The following is a 19,876-nucleotide window of genomic DNA, read 5'->3' as shown; positions in this document are numbered from 1 at the left end:
TAATCAAGCAGTTTAATTACTTGGTCCATTATTTTGTACTTGTATTTTATTTCTCAACCATTCATCCATCCATCTTCTCCACCCACTGTTCCTGGAAGGGTTGCAGGGGTAGGGTCCTCAGGTGCCTTCTCCATAGGGTCCTGTCAGCAGCAACCATCATTACACTTTCTAACCGAATTACCAAGCATGACCAGCTGATACTGTAAATATTCTCCAACCATCTTGTTATTGGTCTACCCTTGTCTCTCCTGCTGATTAGCATGGCTTGAAGAATTTTCCTTGTGATTCTTTCCTGCAACATTCTAATCACAGGTCCTCAGTTCCAGAGCTGTGACCCCTCAATGCATAAGAAGTAGTTATTCATGTATGTCAGTGGATCTGGAAGGACACCAAAGTAATCACAATATGAGGTGAAAATCCTAAATTTTTTTTCTGAATGGGAGACAGGAGAGGGTGCTCTAATTATGAGGAATTGTCTCATTAAGCATCCCTAGTATACACTACATTTAGTGTCTGGAAAAAAAGATGTAAGGGAATTGTTGAGCCCAAGACGAAGAACAGTGTGGCTTCCACCCTGGATACAGCACAACCGATCTATTTTATTATTTTTTTAAGGAAATCAACCAAAAGAATTATGTATTTTCACAAGAACATTCTAATTTGGGGCAAAACCCCCAAATTTCATATAATGACTTTTTTATTATTCAGAAAGTAAACTTTAATGATAAGAATCTTATTAAGGACAAGCTTTTAATGTCAGTTCTTGACCTGGTACCCACCTTTCCACCCAAAGACACACCTTTATATGATCAGGGTGGTATTCATTGCATTTAGTTATTTTTTTATAAATGACATTTTTTCTGAAAACAGCTTTTTTCTTTTTTTGATAAAATCAATTGAATTGACAAGTTCAAAGTACATAAAAGAAATCGTACTCAATCATATACGTATACACACAAGCATGTATTCACACATACATAATCATTCTCACAGACATGTATACACATACACACACATACAATTCCATATCCTGACTATTATCATCTTTTTTTTTTTCTATTATAACCCCCTACTTCCTACAAAACGAAGTCATCCACCATGTTAGAAATAGCAGCCAAATCTGCCTCATATCAGTTACTTTGGACAAGGATATAGTTTTGGATAGACGAGCCTGGAAAAAAATTTTGTAGGATGGTCATTGTTGGAATGTCTTTTGATCATAAATCTATTTGATGAAGACTGATCTCAGACTTAAAACTCCACAACAACAGCAAGAACAACCTCTGCTTGGCCACTTTATACTATAAACATAGTTTTATTCTATGTCTGCTCTTTGTATCTCCCAACACTACTATAACAGACTCTGCTCCTATTAACTTATCAAGTAACAACACTTCCATTCCACCAGTCTCCCCTCACCACTTCTGTTTTCCTCAAGAACAACAGTTTTTAACCTGGAAGAAATCACCACCGCCATAGGGTGGGGATGGGGTAAAATTTGGGGATTTCAGCATGGAACCGGAATCCCACTTTTTTATGGTCCCGATTCTAGGTCGACATAATTTCACTTCCCTAACCCCTTTGGTTGTCTTTGAGAAAAATGTCCCCTTTTTTCGCATCATTTCTTTCCCTTGAAAGATAGACACTTTGTGCCTAGTCAAATATTATCAGATTTTTATGGGAAAATACCTTGTGGTGTTATAATCCTATCCTTTTATCTTTTTGTTTCCTTCTTTTACTTGTTTTAGTCATTAATCTGTGGCCACGCTGGGACAGCGCCTTGAGAAATTTTAGTCAAACAAATCAACCCCAGTATATATATTTCTGAAGCCTGCTGCTTATTCTATTGGTCTCTTTTGCCAAACCGCTAAGTTACAGGGATGTAAACACACCTACACCGGTTGGTGAGGGACACACACACACATATATGATGGGCTTCTTTCAGTTTCCATCTACTAAATCTACTCACAATTCTTTGGTCAGCACAAGGCTATTGTAGAAGACACTTGCCCAAGGTGCCACATGGGACTGAACCCAGAACCATGTGATTGGGAAGCAAGTTTCTTACCACTCAGTTACACCTGCATCTTTTTACATTCAGCATTCAAATCCTGTCTCTTGTCCTTCTGGGCTTGATAAAATAAAGTACCAGTACTTGATGTACTCACCCAAGTACTGATTAACCCCTTTCCTCAAATTTCAGAGCGCGTGTTTCAGTAGAAACTCTAATTCATCAAACAAATATTTATCAGCATTATTTCCAATTCTTTATTGTACTGTGTTCAAATCCTGCCGTGGTAAACTTAGCCTTTGATTTTTTTTTTTTTTTTTAGGCAGGGAGGGGTTTCGATAAATTAAGTATCAGTCAAGTACTGGGGTTGATGTAATCGACTAACTCCTTTCCCTAAAATTACAGGCCTTGTGCCAAAACTTGAAACTTATTATTATTATTATTATTATTATTGGTGGTGGTTTAAGCAATACTATATTTAGATAATAACACGAAATAATTTGAAAAAAAAAACATTTTTAAAAATTATAATATTAATTAATAAACAATAAATAATGAATACAGAATTATTCTTATTATTGTTTTTAAGGCGGTGAGCTGGCAGAAACGTTAGCATGCTGTCTTTACGTTCTGAGTTCAAGTTCCGCCAAAGTCGACTTTGCCTTTCATCCTTTCGGGGTTGATAAATTAAGTACCAGTTACACACTAGGAGCGATGTAATTGACTCGTTCCCTCCCCACAAATTTCAGGCCTTGTGTCTATAGTAGAAAGGATTATTATTATTATTATTATTATTGGTGGTTAAAGTAATATCATCTTAAGATAATCACACGAAATAGTTTGAAAAAAAAAAAAAAGAAAAAATTACAATATTAATTAATAAATAATGACTACAGAATTATTATTATTATTATTGAAGGTGGTGAGCTGGCAGAATCGTTAGCATGCCGAGCAAAATATTTAGCGGCATTTTGTCCGTCTTTACATTCTGGGTTCAAATTCCACCAAGGTTGACTTCGCTCTTCATCCTTTCAGGGGGTAGGTTGGTCAATAAATTAAGTACCGGTTATGTACAGGGGTCAATGCAATCGGATAGCACTCTCCCTCAAAATTTCAGGCCTCGTGCCTTTAGTAGAAAGGATTATTATTATTATTATTATTAGTGAAACTAGCAGAATCATTGGAGTTATCAAGAAAAAATGCCTTACAGTATTTGCGTTGGTAGTTTCCATTTTAAGTTCAAATCCCACCAAGGTCAGCTATGCATTTCAATAAAATACCAGTCATGTAGTGAGGTTTATATAATGAGCTTGCCCCTCCTTTCAACGTTGCTGCCTTGTGCTTATAATAGAAAGAATCATCATTATTATTATTATCATTATTATTAATATCATTATTATTATTATTATTATTATTATTATAATTATCAGATGCTTTATTGCAGTGAAGTGGGCTTGTAATCAGTTTGAATCCCCAGCTGGAAATGTGTCACTTCCCTAATGGTTAAATGTAAAATCCTTATTGTTGTAATTGAGTTATTTGGTATGAATTTCCCAGGAGTTACAAAAGTCCACAGACATGTTTCTGTTTTCTTCCATTTTTCCAAAGTGCTTCGTTTTAGTTGCTAAAAAATCCCTGGAGGAAAACCTTTCAACGTCACACATATTCTCATCTTTTTATATTTGATATTCCATGTCTCAGTAAGCAACCATGTATATTTATTTATGTGTTCTATGGTGATATTGAAAATATATGAATAAATGAATATGTGTGTATTTCGAGTCTTTGTTCTTATTTTTTTATCTTATTTAAAAAAAATTTTTTTTGTTTCGGTCATTTGATTGTGGCTATGCTGGAGCACCGAATTCAGTCGAACAAATCGACCCCAGGACTTATTCTTTGTAAGCCTAGTACTTATTCTATCGGTCTCTTGTGCCGAACCGCTAAGTTATCGGTTGTCAATCAATATTGGGGGGTACAAACACAGACACAAATATATATATATATATATATATACATACATAAATATATATATATATATACATACATAAATATATATATATATATACATACACAAATATATATATACATACATACATAAATATATATATATGACAGGTTTCTTTCAGTTTCCATCTACCAAATCCACTCACAAGGCTTTGATCGGCCTGGGGCTATAGTAGAAGACACTTCCAGGGCCAGCTTTTAGGGTCGGGTTCATTCGACAACATGTTCGGCGCATTTCGAAGAAGCTTTCACTCGTTTCATAAGACCGACTAACCAGTGCTTGACCGCTGTTAGCACAAAACCCTTCTCCACTTTGGCTTACAAAGTTATCATTAAGAAAGAGCTTCTGTGTCCTCGCTTTACATACTAGAAATAACAGTCAAATTCATTCAGTAGGCCGATGTAGGGCAAGGATCAAAAATTCAACACCGTACCCGACAAAAGTGAACGATTTTCCAAAACATCCAGATAAAGTAAAAGATGGTCACATTCATAAAAATGCTGTTACGGTCACATGAAATAAAGAGTTCTGTTATTTGGACACGTTCCTGCATCATATACAATTGCGAAATTTAGAGCATTTCGATTTTGTGTAAATATTTTGAAATGATTTAGAAGATCAAGGACAGAACTCGTTACTTTTTGCAGAGCTTCTGAGATTTTACAGGAAAAAGAAATATATCTTCAGACCAAAAACCTGGCTCGAATGCTTCCAACAGAATGGACTCCACAAAACAGGAACGACAAGTCAAATACAATGACCCTAGCACTTGACTGGTACTTTATTTCATCGACCCTCAAAGGCTGGAAGTTAAAGTTGACCTTGGCGGAATTTGAACTGAGAACATAAAGAGCTGGAAGAAATGCCACTATGCATTTTATCCGGTGGACTAACAATTCTATCAAGTTGCCACTTTCGTACATTCAAGTTATTAAAATAAATACGTTTTAATATTTAAATCGTTGAAGGTGGCGAGCTGGCAGAAACGTTAGCATGCCAGGCGAAGCGCTTAGCGGTATTTCGTCTGTCTTTATGTTCTGAGTTCAAATTCCACCAGGGTCGACTTTACCTTTCATCCTTTCGGGGGTCGATAAATTAAGTACCAGTTACGCACTGAGGATCGATGTAATCGACTTAATCTCTTTGTTTGTGCCCTCTATGTTTAGCCCCTTGTGGGCAATGAAGAAATAAGAGACAAGGAAGAAAGAGTGAGAGAAAGTTGTGGAGAAAGAGTACAGCAGGATCCCCCCCCCACTGCCGGTGCCTCGTGGAGCTTTAGGTGTTTTCGCTCAATAAACACTCACAACGTCCGGTCTGGGAATCGAAACCGCTATCCTCCGACCGCGAGTCCGCTGCCCTAACCATTGCGCCTTCACACACCAACGCGACATCACAAACGTTGTATATAATCGTAATACTATATCAAAAGAAAAACAGTAGACAATACACACCACAAAATATTCAAAAGGAGAGCTGCGATAAATAAAAATCAATACAGGGGAAAATTGAAGTGCTTTTAATAGTCATTTGGAAAATATATTACAAACGAAATAAGAATTTAAATTCAGAACGATGTTATAAACAAAATTAGGTTGATTGATTTTTCACTTGTGGAAGTGTCGTGCTTAGGATCTAGTACAAAAATATAAATCAAATTATATTTTTGAACTCATTATTATACAAATAACTTCAAATAGATGTGTATCTCATTCACAAGAGTGTTTTCAATGGTAAAGTTTCTCCTAGCAACTTTTACGGTTGAAGTTTTTGATTACAAGTGATTCTGAACTTTCACTCTGTTATTTATCAAGATGGCTTCTCATAGTTCTGCCAGGGATAAATATTTGTTCTTCGAAACCAGCCAGGGGAACGTGTTAGAAATAGCAACTAAATCTCTCTCAAATCATGCCCAACCGTCTTGAAAGAGAATGTATAGTGTAATAACACTTTGGCACAAGGACAGATAATTTCGGGGGAGGTGGTAAGTCGATTACAAATACCCCAGGGTTCAACTGGTACCTAGTCTTTCGACCTGGAAAGGATGAAAGAAAAAGTCAAACTAGGCGGAGTTTGAACTCAGAACGCGAAGACGGACGAAATACCGCTAATCATTTTGTCCGGCATGCTATCGATTCTGTCAGCAAGCCGTCTTTTGCATTGGGTAATATTACATATTTAAGCAAGGTAGGTGAGTTGGCAGAATCGTTAACATGAAGGGGAAAATGCTTAGTGGCATTTCGTCCGTCTTTGCGTTCTGAGTTCAAATTCGGCCGAGGTTGTTTTTTGCCTGTCATCCTTTCGGGCTCGATAAGTACCAGTTGAGTAGTGGGGGTCGATGTAATCGACTTACTCCCTCCCACGAAACTGATGGCCTTGTGCCAAAATTTGAAAACAATATTACATACCTAAGCCCTTCGCTTCCTATGGAGCAGAGACCATCCACGGGTTTTCTTGACCCTGGGTTGTCTTTTCTGTTTCTTTCCAGTTAGTTCTCTACTTTTCCCACCATTTCAGCTTTTACTCAGAATCCTGCATCCACTTACTTTTAGGGTGTCCTCTCTTCTGCTTCTGTTGCGTGTTCAACACCGGAGCCTGACGTGAAATTCAAGATGTCCTTTCAGATTCTGCAGCATGAGGGAAGGCCTTCCTCTGCCACGCCTTTGTAGTGACCCCTGGTGGTCAAGCAGGAAAGCAAAACGAAAAAGGGATCTAACGAGAGTAATCTCTCTCGACCTTCTCCAAAACTCTCGGATATTCTAGAAGCTTTCAATTGATTTCTGGCTGACGTGGAAGTCAGGGACTTCTGGTTCATCCCTTATATAAAGCGAACGCAATTCTAATTTCGTGCTCCTTTCGTCTGTCGGTTCCTAGACGTACACATTGAGCCATGCCACTCGCACACACAACCGCACGCGCACATATTCGCCTTATTTGCTTTTGAGACATATGGTTGTAAAGTATGTTCTTGTAATATGTTACAAGCCTTTTCTTTCAGACCATTTTTATATGTTAACACATTACATCTAGTAATAAATATGTTATGACCTATTATGAACGTCTCACAAGTTATTTTCCTTGTCGTTTTACGTCCCAGATGGTAACCCCTCTTTCTCGCATGCAATTGTAAAATTGTAGGTTGTCACATACTGACATCACTACATCTTGTTTGGTTCTAAATTGTCAACGATACTTCTGTAACTTCGTGCTTTTCTAGGTAGGTTTGTCTGTCCTTCGCAAACCCATTTTAACTTCTGGGAAGAGGTCGTCCATATTAGTCTGGCCTTTATCTTTTGACCTGTCCAGTATGGGAGGCCCTACCAGAAGCTAGCGTTGTGCTGGCACAGCTCTCAGGGTTATTGAGACATATAAGCCATCACACTGCCATAAAAGACTGAGCTTTTTGTTGTATTGGATAAATATGATTCTTGGTAATAATATGGTTATCCTGTCGAGTAACGTTTCGCCAGAAATACTTCGGAAGAATCCCATCCGACCGCAAATATTCGCAATCGTAGACCGTGACAACGATAAAACCTTTTGGCATTGAATCAGTTGCGCTGTTTACGAAACTTGATGAATGACTGCAAAATATATCGCATCTATGATTAGAATAAGTGTTGGTTTCAAATTTTGGCACAATACCAGCAATTTTTGGGAGGAGTAAGTCGATTACGTCGACCCCAGTGCTCAACTGGTACTTATTTTATTGATCTCGAGAGAATGAAAGGCCAAGTCAACATTGGTGGAATTTAAACTCAGAACGTAAAGACGGACGAAACGCTGCTAAGCATTTTGTCCAGCGCGGTAACGACTCTACCATCTCGCCACCTTGATTAGAGTAAATATTCTTTTCTACCCTAGGACAAGGTCCGAAATTTTTGGGGGAGCGGGACCAGTCGATTAGATCGACCCCAGTACGCAACTGGTACTTAATTTATCGACCCCGAAAGGATGAAAGGCAAAGTCGACCTCGGTGGAATTTGAACTCAGAACGTAGCGGCAGACGAAATACCGCTAAGCATTTAGCTCAGCGTGCTAACGTTTCTTATTTCTTTATTGCTCACAAGGGGCTAAACATAGAGGGAACAAACAAGGACAGACAAAGAGATTAAGCCGATTACATCGACCCCTGTACACAACTGGAAGTTAATTTATCGACCCCGAAAGGATAAAAGCCAAAGTCGACCTCGTCGATTTGAACTCAGAACGTAAAGACAGACGAAATACCGCTAAGCATTTCGCCCGGCGTGCTAACGATTCTGCCATCTCGGCGCCTTGATTAGAATAAATATTGCACATTAAGATAGCTATGCAGGCTTTAGAAATAGTTATTTGGCATTTTCAGTTCTTTAAATATCAACTTTACATTGCTTAGAACATCAAATTGTTTATATTTCATTGTTTAACGTCGTTCATTGTTTAACATCTTTCATTGCTTAACATCTTTCATTGTTTAATGTCTTTCATTGTTTAAAGTATCACATTGTTTAAATAATGGCATTTAAAGTAGAATTCTATTTAAATTAAAGCATTGTTTAAAGTTTCAAATTATTTAAAGCGTGACATTACTAGAGTATTAAATTGTTAACAGAATCACATAAACACACACACACACACACGCACACACATAATATTTGAAGTGTCAATAACCTCAATACGCCCCTAATGATAAGTGAAACAGAACAACTGTTGCTCCGTGGCCAAGTCCACCTCATAAATATCTGTTGTGGTCACCGCCAAAATCTATAAACTGGATAGTGAAAACAGCGCAACATGCCTAGACTTTTACATTGTCAATAACTAACTAATCGACACTCAGTCGATTGCGACGAGGGTTCCACTTGATCCGATCAACGAAACAGTCTGCTCTTGAAATTAACGTGCAAGTGGCTGAGTACTGGTTTCCTGTAATTCTAGGGGTTCTGCAAAAGGTTCCTAGGGGTTCTGTATAAGGTTCCTAGGGGTTCCGTAAAAGGTTCCTAAGGGTTCCGCGAGAAAGAGTGAGGTAAGCTAATGATAATTTCATGATCGTAATATTACTATACAAGCACGTTATTTGTACTCTTAGCGTAGTTTTTAGGGAGATTCAACATGAGACAGAATGTAACAAGACTGACTGCCTGAATTGCATGTACAGCTCATTTTTGGCAGCTGAGTCAACTGGAACAACGTGAAATAAATCTTGCTGAAGGACACAATGCAACGCCGGGAATCGAACACATGACTTTACGATCATGGGCCAAACATCCTAACCGCTAATCCACGCGCCTTCACTCCATACGACAAATTACTTCGTGTCAGACGGCAGTAAAGTCGTCAACTAGATGGAGGCGTATGTGCGTCTGGAAAAAAGGAGCAGCGGGTATCATTCTGTCCTCCGATAACCCTAGAGCCATAGATGTTGCTCCAGCAGGGCTGAAAGGAGACACGCAACAACAATAACAGTACCACAGTATGGACGAATGGTTAATAAGTTCAAGTCGTAACTACGAAACCCAGGTCGACCCGAGGCTGTAAAAATGATGTTTGCTCAAGATTGCGGATCTTTGGATCTACCTGTATTCTTTGAGTGTAATTGGATTGGTGGAAACTGTGTAGAAGCCTGTTGAATGAAGTATGCGTGTGATCCAAAGGTACAACCTTGTCTCGCACAATTATATCGTTACCGTGGATGACATCAGGTAGCCCAAGCGGTGAAGATGCTTTAATAGGTATACTAATAGACATATACCCAAAGTCCAATTGATGGGAGAGTCCATTGTACCTGATGGGGCCATTATCATCATCATCATCACCATTGAAAACTCATTATGTTCCATGCTGGAATGGTTTGGTGACATCCTGTAATAATATGCACAAATAGGTGTAGGAGTGGCTGTGTGGTAAGTAGCTTGCTTACGAGCCACATGGTTCTGGGTTCAGTCCCACTGCGTGGCACCTTGGGAAAGTATCTTCTACTATAGCCTCGGGCCGACCAAAGCCTTGTGAGTGGATTTGGTAGAGGGAAACTGAAAGAAGCCCGTCGTATATATGTATATATATTTATGTGTGTGTATATGTTTGTGTGTCTGTGTTTGTCCCTCCACCATCGCTTGACAACCGATGCTGGTGTGTTTATGTCCTCGTAACTTAGTGGTTCGGCAAAAGAGACCGATAGAATAAGTACTAGGCTTCCAAAGAATAAGTCCTGGGGTCGATTTGCTCGAGTAAAGGCGGTGCTCCAGTATGGCCACAGTCACATGACTAAAACAAGTTAAAGAGTAAAAGAGTACTATGAATCATTTCATATTTAATATAATATTATATAATTTGTATACAATACTATAATATAAATTCATAGCTTCCCCCAATCCACTGCCTTCCTCTCAATGCCTCCTTTTCCTCTACCGCCCCTTCCCCTGGACCCTCTCAACACCCACCGGCGTGGGGTGGGGGGGGGCGGTAGCGCCCACTTTGAGAACCTATGATCTAATCTACACAAATTACCCTTGCATGACCCCTTAAACTAAATTACATGTCTCAAGGAACCCCTGCACAAAAACATTATATACCATATCTTTCACATAATATTTTTATCGTAGTTCACGTGGTAAATATCACACCTACATATATATATATATAGTTCTAATTATATATGTGTGTAATTATATATATATATATATATATATATATATATATATATATATATATATATATGATTATATATATAATGTATATGCACATATAGCGTGCATGTATAGTAATATTACGATCATGAAATTATCATTAGCTTATCTCACTCTTTCTTGCGGAACCCGTAGGAACCTTTTACGGAACCCCTAGCGACCTTATACAGAACCCCTAGGAACCTTTCGCGGAACCCCTAGTGTTACGGGGAACCCCGGTTGAGAAACGCTGTGCTAGACAAACATTTTGATGTTTAGTTGTTTGAACAAGTTCTAAAATTTTGTTTGTACATGTTTATACATCACATTTTTACTTTGTTTATGACTTGTGTTGTCTGTTTATTTTGACATTGTTCCCTTATGATCCCTGCTTCCATCATTAATCGTCACTTTTTGTGGGATGCATTATAAAGAATAAAAGTAAACCAATCGGTTATTTGATATTGCTACAGTTGTTCCAAGAGTCTTTATTGTGACATAAACATGATACAGTCAGGTATGCAGTATGCACATCATCCACAACATTACGTAATCTGGTGCGCGACTCTCAACTCATCAGGCAACCAAATAAACAAGCGAGCAATTACATGTTGATTAATCAACAAATCATCAACAAATAAAATTGTTAATTAAAATTACCAACAACTAAGAAGTGTAAAGTGTGGGGTGGAGGACAACAACCGGTCGATCAACGAAGGTGGTTAGCAGAGTGATGTCGCAAATCAAAGAACAGTTAAACATTTCCATTCCAACGATGTCATTAAACTTAGCAACCTCCTGCATCAAGACTAGTAGTGGTAGAACAAGCTTTGTACCGACGAATAATAGGCACCAATATGATATCTGACCGGCGGCGAGCTGGCAGAAACGTTAGCACGCCTGGCGAAACGCTTAGCGGTATTTCGTCTGCCGCTACGTTCTGAGTTCAAATTCCGCTGATTTCAACTTTGCCTTTCATCCTTTCGGGGTCGATTAAATAAGTACCAATTACGCACTGGAGTCGATGTAATCGACTTAATTCCTTTGTCTGTCCTTGTTTGTCCCCTCTATGTTTAGCCCCTTGTGGGCAATAAAGAAATAAATATGATATCTGACCCAATCAAAACATGTTCAAAGAACAGCGACCGACCTTATTCATATAAAGAAAAAGCAAAAACATGTACAGTGTTATATTATTCAGAAGATATCTACGTTTAAGCATTACTTATTCACTCTCTTAATTAATTAATCTTAATAAAAGTGCTTCGATTAATTATTACAGAACTTGTAAACTGTAGTTTAGCAAAGTTCATTCGAAATATCAGAGACAGCTACCATACCAGAGGTAGCTACCATACCAGAGACAGCTACCATACCAGTTTCGTCAAGAAGGTTTGAAACATGGTAACCATGGTTTCATAGTTGTTAGTTGTATCTGACAGAAGATTTGAAATACAATAAACCATGATAGTATTGCTTAGTACCATATCAGAATCATCCTCATTTATATCACAAAGCACTAAAAGAGCCTTTACACAGTTACAAGATTTGCTAGAAATAACAGCTAAATTTCCTTCTAGCTCCTCTCTATCAAAGCAGTGACCTTTCCTGTGATGGCTAAAACTTCGTTAAACTACGGTTTTCATTAAGTTATTCTCTTGAATTATTAGCTGATTCTCCATTGATTAAAGCTAATATTCTATTAGTTCTGTAATACATGTGTGTGTGTGTGTGTGTGTGTGTGTGTGTGTGTGTGTGTGTGTGTGTGTGTGTCCATCTTTCAAAACTATAGCAGTGGCACGCAATGGGATCGAATCGGGAAGCACATAATTGCGAGGCAAACTTCTTAATTCCTCCCGGCAATGGCAGTGTGTTCTCATTTGATGAATGTTCTCTCTACGCAAATGTCAGCACGCTGATAAGTTCCCAGGTTTGTAAGTCGTTACTTAATCAAATACAACCATTGCATTTAGCAAATCATCTGCTGCTTTGTTCGTCTTTATCTATACAGGAAAATAGTTTATTCTTATATTTCATTTCATGAATCTCATATAAAAGCTGCTCCGATGTAACCACAGTAAATTTGTCAATCTTGATTGATTAATAGCTCTAACTATATTATCTTTCATATGATTATAAAGTGTAATCAATCTATTTAGATTATATTAATGCCAGTATATCACTGAAGGTAGCTAGACTGTTAGCTTATGGGTCGTAAGTCCACATCCGTTGCAGGCGACTAGTTGTCTCTGGACAAATACATACCAGTATATATGCAGTTACACACACATGTACACAAATATCCTTTGTATATGTACATGAGAACGTAGCTTAAATTCTGTGTTATATTGAAAGATTTTTGCATTTTGCATTAATGCAGGCTTGTAAGTAATTTATTTGTTATCAAATATAATAATATAAAGTATTTACATGTTTTTAAGTTACGAAACAATTTGTCACGATAATTGAATTTTCTTATTCTTAAATAAAATTTCATCAAACTATTTCCGTCATTTATGACTTTATACACTCCTTATCATTTTCTCTTCTATCATACTGCATATTCTACACGTTTTGTAGAATAATAAATGAAGGAACTCTTTTTATGAGTACGACTAGATTACTTGAGTTCATATACTGTGACAATTATAAATAAAGCTAAAAGAAAAATTTCCTATTCCAGTTTGCTGAAAAATACATCTTAGATCGTCTGACTATACGCAATATTTCTCACTATAAATACATGGCGTGTTGAAATGAGGAAAGCAAGCTAACAGAAATTTTTTTAATAGTTCAGGAATAGCGAATTGTATGTGATTAGATGATCTAAACACTATTTTTAGCATATTGCTATAGGATTTTTTTCTTTTGGCCTTATTTATAATTGTTCATATCTTTTATTTTCACCTTGAAAGGTATTTAAATATGCTGGCCACTGATAAAATTTCTTTTTCGAAAAATTTTATCCATATTTTAGAAGTATGTATATATATATATTAAAGATAAACAAAAATGAAAATTGCCACTATTAAAAAATTAGGTGTTTTAATTAATTTACATTACATGTTTCGGTTTTTTTGAAAAACCTTATCAAAAATGAGTATAAAATATGTGAGAAGAGAAGAGGGCTATTAATAAAATAAAATTGAAATTAAAATTAAGAATAACATTCATAGTTTACTGTTATTTCATGCAAGCGCATGTGGTCCTTTCGTTCTGTTCTGGAGGCATGGTAAGTTCAACTCACTGCGATAGTAGATTACTACTATCTGTTTTGGTAAATTAAATAGTGGTCAAGACTCGTTTTCTAGGAGTGGTCGTAGCCGTCGAATAACCAGCAGCAGTAATGATAATAACAATAGTAGTAGTAGTAGTAGTAGTAGTAGTAGTAGTAGTAGTAGTAGTAGTAGTAGTAGTAGTCATGGTGAAGTTGTTCCTCCTGTGGTTTTAATAGAAATCGGGTTCTTCGATTCCCTTTGTTTATTTTTTATGAATAACTTGCAAATCCATATATAGATATATAAAAATATATATGAAAGTCTCAGTGTTGCTAGTTTAGAGAATTTAGACTTGGTCGGTATTTTCTTATGAAATGTATTTCCTTGCTAATGCGTTTATTTTGGCTAGCATTGTCTTTGAATTTGTATAGTGGAAACGTTGTGAATTTGTGAAATTTGTTGTAAGCACATTTGTCGATGTGCTGACTGAGAGGTATTTTCCTGTCTTCCGAGATCCTAATTTGGGATTTGTGTACCGTCATCCTCTGACGTAGGCTGTTTTTAGTGTGTCCAATATATTGCCGTTTGCATTCAGAGCATGTAATTAGGTAGATCAAGTTCTCCGATGCACATGTAAAATTAGTTTTATTGTGAAATTATGGCCTTGTTCTAATCGGTGTTCCGATCCTTCTATTACGTTGACACAAATCCCACAGTTGGGTCTCCCGCATTTTTTTACTGTTGGTTTTGTGGTTATTGTTGAGTGTAATTTGGCCTGGGTTAAAATCTTTTTCATTGATTTTGGTTGTCTCTTTTGATGATTTAATATGTTTTGAGGATTTGGTTCATCTTTGGGTCTTTCTTGAGCAGAGCTGTGCTGTGGAGTATATTGTTGAAGGCCTCATTGTTGTGTGGAGATGTTAGGCAGGGTTTTTAATTTTTATTCCTTCTTGGGACTTGGTTGTATAAGTTCTTGTGTATTTAATTTAAGTACTCTTTGGATCGTATTTTCAATTAAGGGATGTGGATAGTTTCTGTTTATGAGTGTGGATTTCAATTCCTGGAGTCGTGTATAACGGGTGTCTGCATCTGATACTATAGTGCATATTCTTTTGGCTAAACACAATGGGATATTAGTCCTGGTGTGTCTCGGGTGGCAAGAATCAAATGGTAGGTACTGTTTCGAGTCAGTGGGTTTATAATAGATGTCTGTCTCTATCTTCTTCCCGACTTTCTTTATGAGGATATCTAAAAGCGGTAGTTGTTGATTGTTGTATTCTATCGTAAATTGGAGGTTTTCATTTATTCCATTTAGAAGTGTTTGGCATTCGTTGAGTTTTTCTCTACTTTCATTCCAGAGGATGAAGCAGTCATCGAGATATCATTTCCAGTTGTTTTGTATGTAGGTGGAAAAGGAGTTTCCATATTTCTCGAGTGTTCTCTGGTATAGTTTAATCTCGCGATAGCCCATTACCAGGTTCGCAAAAGAAGGCGCCGTCCGTGTTCCCATTGCAATCCCCGATTTTTGTCGGAAGTATTCATTGTTAAATATAAAATGATTATTTTCTAGGATAAATCTTAGTCCTTCTATTATGAGTTCTTTTTTAATGCGAGAGGGAAGTTCATATGTGTAATTGACTAACCAGAATGTGATGGCCTCTATTCCTAGAGTGTGGGGGATGTTTGAATATAGGTTGACTACGTCGAAGGATACGAGTAGTGTTTTCTCATTGACCGTTTTGGGGAGGTGGTTTAGCATGTCCAGGTCATCCCTTATAAAGCTCTTGGTGTGCTTTAGGAAGGGTTTCAGTAGAGTGTCCAAGAAGCTGCTGAGGCGGTGGGTTTCACATGCTGGACCTGCTATTATTGGTCTTAGTTTCAGGTCATCAGGTGAGAGGACCTTGATAATTATGTCTGTAGCCCCTTTGCATGCATCGCTCATTATTCTGCTTTTGTGGATTTGGGGGATGCCGTAGAATAAACTTGATTTATTCTTAAAGTTGGTAATGTAGTCGTATTCCTTGTCTGTGAGTCCATCCCGGTATGAGATAATTAATGTCCTGAGATTATTCATTATTTTATGTTGGTTATAGTGTGGGGCCTTTTCGTAATATGTCTCATCCCCTAATAAAGATAGTACTAGATTTTTATAGTCCCTCGTGTTCATTAGGACTACTGCGTTACCTTTATCTGCCTCTTTGATTGTTATGGTTTTATCTTCTTTTAGTTCGTTAAGGTCGTTCCATTGTCTCTTGTTGAAGTTTGGTTTGTGTTTTTGTTTATTTGTGAGTTGATAAGGGTAATTGGTGATGTGCTCACAGAATTGGTCGAAGGCTTTATTCTTTCCTTTCGTAGGGGTGTGGTTGCTGCTATTTCTAGCTATTGAATCGTCGTCAATGTGTTTGTCATAAAATTCATCGGCTAGTCTTAATTTTCTACAAAACTCAGAAATATCATCTTTCATTTCATGGTAATTTGGTCGTTGTGGGGTTGGTGTAAATTTTAGTCCTTTGGATAGTATGTTTATCTGGTTGGGTATTAGTTCTTTATTAGAGATATTTACTATTTTAATTACCTGTGGCTTCTCTGGTATGTCTGGTGCCATCGTGTATCCCTGTTCCTGTGTACCGGGTCTAAAAAATGATTGTAGTGGTCGGGTTTGACAGTGTTGTTTATCTGTCCCCTGTTATAATTTTTATAGTGGATTAGTGATGTACTATTTTGTATTGTGTTTTTGTACCTCGTGTTCCGTCTTAGTGTTTCAGGTATGTTATGTTGGTAGTTGTTTCTTCTGTAGTGGGTTTGTTGTTTGCTATGATTGCATGATGGGTTCCTAGAGCATAGATTTTGTTGGTGTGTTTTAGTTGGGTTCCTAAAATTGAGTGGTGTATCCCTGTAGGTGTTTCGTGGTGCATTTATGTGGCTTGGGTTATATAGATTGTGGTTCCTAAAATAGTGTAGTGTATCCCTGTAGGTACATTTATGTAGTATGGGGTACGTTCAAAATGTCTTTTTCGTGGGGGAAGTATGTTCGGTTTTCTTGGTGGTTGTTCAGTTATGATAGATTGAGGTTTTGTTTTTCTTAATTTTAGGAAAGAGTTGTTGAAGATGTGTTCGTTTTTGAAGTTGGTTTCGTAAGTTGAAAACCAATTAGCGCTCTTTTCCCATCGTTGGAAGGATTTTAGTTCCTCTTTTTCGCACTCCTCTTTCCATAATTTTAGCATTGTTTCTGTGTGGGGGGTCTTGTGTTTGTTTGTTGAGTTCCTTGTTGATTTCTTCGAGATTAAACTATACCAGAGAACACTCGAGAAATATGGAAGCTCCTTTTCCACCTACATACAAAACAACTGGAAATGATATCTCGATGACTGCTTCATCCTCTGGAATGAAAGTAGAGAAAAACTCAACGAATGCCAAACACTTCTAAATGGAATAAATGAAAACCTCCAATTTACGATAGAATACAACAATCAACAACTACCGTTTTTAGATATCCACATAAAGAAAGTCGGGAAGAAGATAGAGACAGATATCTATTATAAACCTACTGAGTCGAAACAGTACCTACCATTTGATTCTTGCCACCCGAGACACACCAGGACTAATATCCCTTTTTTTTTTAGCCAAAAGAATATGCACTATAGTATCAGATGCAGATACTATGAAAAGACAAAGGGCAGTATGAGTATTATAGCTTGGAACGTACGCAGGACCACAAGAGGCATCCTGAGCGCAAAATAGCACTTATAGCTCGGTTTCTGAGAAGTAAAAATGTTACTAATGCTGCTCTTTCGGAGACAAAGCTACCAGATTCTGGTCAGCTGAATGAAGTAGTTGGAGGGTGCACTTTCTTCTGAATTGGTAAACAACATCAAGGGCAATAAAATACATACCCACCTGAAAAGGTATGAAATGACTGGAAATCGCATGCTGGAACATCGGAAAATGTGGCGAATCGTGGAGCGACCCGATTGTCCCCCAAAGTTTCTGATCATAGTCATCCAGCGGCACGAAAACCAGCATGGCCAAGTCAGACTCAGCAGTGATCTTTCACAGCCCTTCCTGATTAGCAACGGTCTGAAGCAGTGTTGCATCCTGGCATCGACTCTCATCACCAACTTCTTCAGCATGATGCTCATGCAGGCCACAGAGGATCTTACGGATGAAGGCGGACACTGCATCAGATACCGTGTTGGTGACAACCTGTTTAATTTCCAACGACTACAGACCCACATGGAGACCCTGAAACAACTGATTCTAGACCTTCACTTGGCCGACGATGCTGTCCTTGTTGCCCACACAGAAAGAGCCTTACAGCGCATCACTTCCTGCTTCACAGAAGCTGCCCAGCTCTTTGGGCAGGAAGTCAGCCCAAAAAAGACGGTGGCACTCCACCAGCCTGAACCTCAGAAAGAGTACTAACCTTCTCACATCACCATTGGTGAGACTGGATGGGAAACAGTCCATCGGTTCGCCTCTCTGGGATACAATATCATGTCAGATGCCAAGATTAACAAGGAAATCGATAACAAACTAGCAAAGGCAGACTGTACAAACGCATCTGGGACAGCAAACACCTGAAAAAGGACACCAAGATCAGCGTGTACAGAGCCATAGTCCTCACTACCTTCCAATATGGCTCAGAGTTGTGGTTCACTTATCGCCAACATCTATAACTTCTCGAACGCTTCCACCAGCCCTGCCCCCGCATTATCTTCAACATCCACTAGATTGACTTCGTCACCAATGCTGAAGTTCTTAAACACGCAGTGGTCACCATCATCGAGGTCATGCTGGTGAAGTCCTAGCTACGCAGAGTAGTGTACGTCTCCAGGATGAAGGATCATCGCCTGCCGCAGTTCACGTTGGCACCAAAGAAGCAACACAGAAATCCATCGGTGCCTTTCCTATTGACCAGCGCCAATGGTCCACCCTAGACAATAGCCGTGATACCTGGCACCTCACCTTCAACCATGCTATCTCAACCATCGAAAATACACGCTGGGCCACTCATAACGACTAAAGGCGCAAGAGAAAGAACCGCAACATCACGGTCATCAAAAATCTTGACCAGACCTTCAACTGCCACCACTGCGACCGGACCTGCTTGTCCCACATTCACCTTGTGATCCACGAGCATCCTTGCAGTCAACATGGACGTGCCCCTTTTTAATCTTCGTTCGCGAAGCCAAACCATCATCATTTGCTTCAGCAAGAAGCTGTGGTCACGATGGGGTACCACTTTTGGTATGGTTGCTAGCTTATTTCATTTCGCTTCCACGACTATTCCTGTTTTTGGTTCTGGTGAATCAGTGAAAAGGACAAAGCTGCACTAATCTGCGTTTCATTCCGTGATGTGGTTTCGTCTAGTATCTCATCCATATCAACGCCTCGTAGGATCTGGCAAGGAACTGAAATGTTCTGGGCCCTTAAATCCGAAGCTTTTACATTATTAGATCCCTACACCAAATGGTGACTATGGAATATTTAGTGCTATGCAGTGGCCTCCAATTCAGGGCCTGGTATAGCTTTCAATCCCAAATTTAGGCGCTAGAACTTCCAAGATCTTCTACACACACACACACACACACACACACACATCACTGCATATCTTTCGCGTCTTCGTCACAGAGAATAGATTCTTAGTTCTTTTAGCCCAACCCAGTAGCTTCTCTGTTGCACCGAGGCACCTCTTAGTGTAATAATGTTGGATTGCGTCGAGCTCCATTGATCGTTTGACACAGATGTGTCCATAACTGCGAGTGCATCTTTGTGCGTGCGTGCGCACATACACAACAGACACACATACCATAGGCGCAGGTGCGGCTGTGTGGTAAGTAGCTTGCTTACCAACCACATGGTTCCGGGTTCATTCCCACTGCGTGGCACCTTGGGAAAGTGTCTTCTATTATAGCCTCGAGCCGACCAAAGCCTTGTGAATGGATTTGGTAGACGGAAACTGAAAGAAGCCCGTCGTATATATGTATATATATTT

The 19,876-nt window shown here is 38.5% G+C and overlaps 1 protein-coding gene across 1 annotated transcript; it reads right to left on the bottom strand.

Moving 5' to 3' along the window:
• Positions 1 to 15,262: 15,262 nt before the first annotated feature.
• Positions 15,263 to 16,486, bottom strand: LOC106875043 (uncharacterized). Its single transcript, XM_014923003.1, has one exon. It carries the CDS (start codon positions 16,484 to 16,486, stop codon positions 15,263 to 15,265), a length of 1,224 nt encoding a protein of 407 aa, XP_014778489.1.
• Between the last annotated feature and the right edge of the window lie 3,390 nt (positions 16,487 to 19,876).

This window comes from Octopus bimaculoides, chromosome 4 (genome assembly GCF_046866305.1).
Source record: "Octopus bimaculoides isolate indiv1 chromosome 4, ASM4686630v1, whole genome shotgun sequence".
NCBI classification, from domain to species: domain Eukaryota; kingdom Metazoa; phylum Mollusca; class Cephalopoda; order Octopoda; family Octopodidae; genus Octopus; species Octopus bimaculoides.
Note: the sequence above shows the minus strand (reverse complement) of the source record. Positions and strands in the feature narration are given on the sequence as shown.